General features: G+C 32.9%; 1 protein-coding gene across 1 annotated transcript; it reads right to left on the bottom strand.

Annotated features, from left to right (window-relative positions):
• Window positions 1–454: 454 nt before the first annotated feature.
• LOC145306045 (uncharacterized) lies at window positions 455–1,794 on the bottom strand. Its single transcript, XM_080147976.1, has one exon. The coding sequence runs from the start codon at window positions 1,597–1,599 to the stop codon at window positions 580–582; it is 1,020 nt and encodes a 339-aa protein (XP_080004102.1). The 5' UTR covers window positions 1,600–1,794; the 3' UTR covers window positions 455–579.
• Window positions 1,795–5,889: the final 4,095 nt, after the last annotated feature.

Raw genomic sequence — 5,889 nt, 5'->3', positions numbered from 1 at the left:
TTTATGCTTTTATAAAAACAATATCAAGTATTTGTAAGAAAATCCTCTTAATCAATTAACTAACCCCAGTAAAAACTCAAGCTATTTCATTTCTATATTTATTGAAGGATTGCTCTATACTGTTAAACATCTTGTAGTTTTTTTTTCAAGATTGAATTTAAACTTTTTTCAAAACATAGAATAAATTTGAACAGATTTCTATGTCAAAATCTTTAATTTATTGATAAATTTCATAACCAACAAGGATGACAATATTCACAAAAGCAAAGCTCAAACAACTAGAAAGTCAAACAAACTAACTTATTTAAATAAAAAGTAAACGATTTTTAGATTTAATTTTATCAAAAATCGATATCAATAGTTTGTTTAATTGCCGTTTAAGGACGTACGGACGTTCGGGCGGACTGTTCCTAATTGCAGAAACTTTTAAAAATTTTATATAAAAAAGAAGATGTTTTATTATTGATAACATATCAAATTCAAATTTATTAAACATAAAAATATGACAAAAATACAATAATATAATGATAATCACAGAAGAGAAAAATAATAAACAAAAATCAAAATAAAATACAAAAATTAATAAGAATAATATTGCTGTTGATAATTATAGAAATTATAATAATTATTGTAAAAATTATTATTCGCCTGGCTGGCAAAGTCAGGGCTCGAATTTTGGGATAAAGTTTCAGTTCCTGGGAGGATATTGAGCTTACTTTCAGCTTTGGACTGCTTTCTTTTGCGGGTCTGTAGGCTTTCTTTCTTCAAGGTTATGGGACGGGGTTGGTTGTGCACTTTCTCGTACAAGCCGCACGCATTACAGACCGTTTTGCCGTTACCGGTACGTCTCCATAGGGTGGTGGTTGCAGTATTGCAGTTCTGGCAGGTTGTACCTTCCAATTTTGAAGTTGCTGCTACTCTGGTTTGAGATGGCTTGACAATCGGCCTGTTGACGCCGTTTGATTTGTGATAAAGGCCGCAGGCATTACAAAGATAATTGCCCATGGGGTCTCTCCGCCAGAGGGGCGTGCTGGACACGCCACAGTTGATGCATTCGTGGCCGGTTTTGGCAGTTGTGGCTGATGAGCTGTTGCTAGATGAAGTGCTGGAGGCACTTGGCGAGGTTGCTGAATCATTTTTCATCAGTGAAAAATCTCTGAAGGAGAAAAAGCTACCTGAACCGGTGCTTGAGGGCCGTGAAGCGGTGGGGGAGTAGGAATTGTCAGAGAAGCCGCCCATTGATCCTGTACTGCTGGAGGTAGGGCTGGGGGTGGTCGGGTACACGTCCATATTGCTGCTCATGTCCAGGCCGCTGGGCATTGTCTGCTGAAGGGGTTGGTAGCCGCCGGAGGCGGCTGTGTTATAGCTGCTATTGTCAACATTACTATAACTGTTGCTGTAAAAAGAACTGTTGTAGGTATTTGTAGCAGCGGCTGTGTTGCTGTAGGTGTTCATCTGCTGACATCCATAGCTGCTGGTGTTGTAGCCGCCGCTAGCAGCTGCTGTCTGGCCGCTGCTTCCATAGCTGTTGTCATAAAAACTTTTCTGATCATCTTGTTGGTAGCCGTATGGGTAGAATTCGTTTGTAAAGCCGTCCATAATTGTTGGCTTTTTGTTTCAAGACGTAAAAAAATCACTAAGTATTTTTTTATTATCAGCTAAAAAATCTTTAAGATTTAAAACTGATAAAGCTAAAAAAATGTGCAAGTATTTTTTAGCTTTAAAATCCGCAAAAAATGCTTATTAGTGGTGGTGGAAAGTTTGAGATCTTTACAAGATGAGATTCAAACAATAACTGATTGTTAACTATTGGAAATGTCAGGCAAGATTTTGAGATAATAAAAATTTCTAAAGGGTCAATTTCTAAGGGGGAGGGGGGGATTGGAAGAGACCTAAGGTGGCTAATAAGGTGGTTGGTTATAATACACCTGGAAAGGGGAAAGTATAATAAAGAAGGGGTGGGGGTGATTGATTGATTTTATGAAACAAAAGAGGGAAGGCAAATTATTAGAGCTAAATTATTATATTGACTAATAAAGAAAGGGAGGGGTTTTGAGGGTAGCTGTAAGGTGGTCTTATATAATTGCTTCAACCTCATTGGTTTAAATAAATGACCAATCATAATCTTAATTAGTGGTAAAGTCATAAAAATCACCAAATTTTTTATATAGCAAAAAATCAATGTTTTAAGTAATATTGTGTTTACAAAAAGGAAGGATTAAAAAGCAGCCACCTTCTTTCCTTCTATCTATCCTTTCATTTTCTCTCTATCTATCTATCTCTATATCAGCAAAATTATTTAGTGAAAATACCATATTTACATCTGCCCCCCCCCCCCTCTGTTGGCCTTAAAAAACTTCATTGACACAGAATTGCTTTCGGGAAAGAAAAGTTATTCATTGTATCGTGTTATAGACAGTTTTCCGTGGATAACAAAATAAAAATAAATGCCCAGAGGGGCCGTAAACTGGTATAGTTTTAGGATTTTTTAAATTTAAATATTAGCGGAAAATTTCTGTAATAGAATGCTATACCTGATTTTTCAGTGTGGCTGGATTCAGTTCTAATCCAGCGAATATTGATCGGTATCGAAGCCCTACTGGAATATGCAACCTAACATAAAATGTCACATTTTTTTCTATTTACAAAATGTCAAATTTAGTGATTTGTTGACAATACCTCCAAAATATTAAACCATCAATTACGTTGTTAGTTTGTTTTTCCTATATACACTACTTAAGAAAATATAAGTACAATTGTCATCAATTTGGGTTGCTAACATGGACAACACATATTGGTTAGTTCGTTCATCCAGTAGAAGGGAAGGGATTGGATACATATTTATTTTAGCCAGCTACAATTATCATATTATTAGTGTACATGATAATCTAGTGTAAGGTCCAAGTTATAATACATCCATTTATTTAACACAAATTGATAATTTTTTCTTTTGAATACTTATTTATTTTAATAACCATTTGGACCTTAAAGTTTTAAGATTTGCAGTGCTGATAAAAATTTTGATTCTGCTGATAATTTTTATCTTCAAATCTCACCCCCTTCAACCCACCTACAGCCACCAGGGAGGGAGGGGACATTGGACTGTAAATTATACTGGTACCAAAAGTTCTCTCAAACACTGGCTAAAACTGTCTGTACTTTTATTGGATCTCGCTTAGTTCGTTCAACTTGCAGTGTCCAAACTTTTTAACCAATAATTTTAATCTACAGTAATGGTAATTTTGTTTGTCATGAACATCAATTTATCATCCATTGTCTAATCCATTAAGATCCCTGACCTACAAGCCACACCTGCCCACACGTAGTTATTGTTAGGGGTAGAAAAATGGTAATGCTGGAAAAAAGACCAATTAATGTTAATTACCCTTTGAAAAATACAATTTAAAGGTTTATTTCGACTATATGAAATTAAATAAGAGTGGTAATAATTGCTGGCATAATACCAAAATGCAATACATACGAAAATTTTGATATATATTAATAGCAAGCCAAAAATCTTATTTTTTTATAAAAAAAAATTAAACAAAAAAATTAAAAGGCAATTTATTGCAACATACAATAATAAACATCAGTTGGTACTAATTCTATAGATAAAAATTCTATAAAAATTACAATTAGATAATTATTGATATTTTATTTTGTAGTACTGTGACTTGCTATGGTTCTTTGAACCACCTATAAGTAAGGAATTAAGATTATAAGCCATTATCTGTAGTATATTTAGAGCATTTTTTACTCTGGATTATCAAATTCTTGTTTGTTTTTTATTATCATGATCATTATTATTACAGCGATAAGCCATCAATAATAAAATGGTTTTGGGGTTTAAATGTTAAATCTTATAGGTATTTTTTTTTTTGAGCTAGCCGGTTCTTTTAGTAAGTAGTAGATGTAAAATTTTTCATAGAATTCAGATATGCAATCGTTTTTTTTGTAGACCTCTTATTTTTTAAGTAATTTAAGTTTAAAAAAAAAAAAATTAAGTCGATTTTAAGGTACTAAAATGCAACAAAAAAAGAAAGAAAATGGCCATTATGAACAAAAATAGTAAGATCTTTAATTTGACACCTTACTTTTTCAATTCTGTCAGGTAATTATTGAAAAAATCTATTTTTTTAAACCCACGAGAATAAAAACTTTAAACTTAATTTTATCATTTCACAGGTAAAAAAATATGGGTTCATATATACCTTTAGAATCAGAAAAATATTACAAATCCATTGTTAGCAAAATTGAAAAAAAAAAGTTTACAATATAGTATATAAACTACAATAAAAGGAATTATATGAAATTATCATATTATATTATACAGGCAACGTCTTAATTCTTGAATTGAGTATAAAAATGGGAAGGGGGTAAAGAGGTGGTAAAAAAGGGAAGACGAAAGTGTTGCCTGAACAAAAAATATAATTGGCCATTTGTTTATTTTTTATTTTTTTACTTTTTTTCAATTTTGCTTACAATGGATTCGTAATATTTTTCTGATTCTAAAGGTATATATGAACAGGGGCATCCAAGCTTTTTATTTTGGGGGGGGTAAAAAATTTTTAGGGGGGGGGTAATTCGTGTTTGGGGGGGGTAAAATGGCGCGCGAAGCAAATTTTTTTTACCCCCCCCAAAATTTTTACCCCGGGGGTAAAATTTGCTTGGGGGGGGGTAATTACCCCCCCCTGAAATCTGTTGGCAGGGGTATTTTTGTGGGGGGTAATTTAAATTTTATTAAATATATAGTATTAAAAATGCGCGCGAAGCGCGCAAAAATTTTTTTTATTAGAGATTTTTTATTTTGGGGGGGGTATTTACCCCCCCAAAATTGTTTGGGGGGGGTAAATACCCCCTCCTAAATGGTTGGGGGTGCCTACGACACCCCCAGGGTAGGGGTAAATTTTGAATGGGGGGGGTAAAGTGAAAAAAATTTTGGGGGTGCCTACGGCATCCCCAAAATCGTTTGGGGGGGGGTAATCGCCCCATTACCCCCCCCCTTGGACGCCTATGTATATGAACCCATATTTTTTTACCTGTGAAATGATAAAATTAAGTTCAAAGTTTTTATTCTCGTGGGTTTAAAAAAATCAATTTTTTCAATAATTACCTGACAAAATTCAAAAAGTAAGGTGTCAATTTAAGATCTTACTATTTTTGTACATAATGGACATTTTCTTATCGATTGCATATCTGAATTCTATGAAAAATTTTACATCTACTACTTACTAAAAGAACCGGCTAGCTATAAAAAAAAAGTTGATACACCTTCTTTGAAAACAAAACATTTATGAACAAGGATGACAACATACATTCACGGACTGACTGAAATTTACTTTTTTATTAATGACAAAATGTAGTTTTACTAACAAAATATCTCCTAATCCTATGGTTTTAGGCTATTTGCTGCACACCACTTTCTTTTTCGAATACAATATGTACATGATTTTAATATATTTTTTTAGTAGCGCGGCTACTCTCTAAGTCAAAACTTTTTGTACGTCTGTCTGTAATGCCTTCCAGTATAAATACTTTTACTTCATCATACCAACTTAGTATCCCACGTTAACCTTTTCTCTCTACATTTAAAAGTAAAGCTTACAATTTTATTTCATACAGCCTTTTTTAATTTATACATCCTTGTGTGAAAATTATGTTCATAGATTTTTTTCCTATATCCCCTCTAAAAAAGCCTAACAAACTGAATTATATAACACAATTGAAATCGGAAATAAGCTTTTTGAAATGAGAGAGAGAGAGAGATAGAGAGAGAAGAAGGATAAGAAAATGAAAAAAAAAAGATAAGAAAAAATAGAGAAAGAACTTCTTTAAAACGTTTAGAAAGGATAGAATTGAATAAAAAGCAGAATTAATTAATGTTTCATA

The sequence above is a fragment of the Acartia tonsa genome, chromosome 14 (genome assembly GCF_053477335.1).
Source record: "Acartia tonsa isolate MP-2025a chromosome 14, ASM5347733v1, whole genome shotgun sequence".
Lineage (NCBI taxonomy): Eukaryota > Metazoa > Arthropoda > Copepoda > Calanoida > Acartiidae > Acartia > Acartia tonsa.
This window is presented reverse-complemented; position numbering and strand designations above follow the sequence as displayed.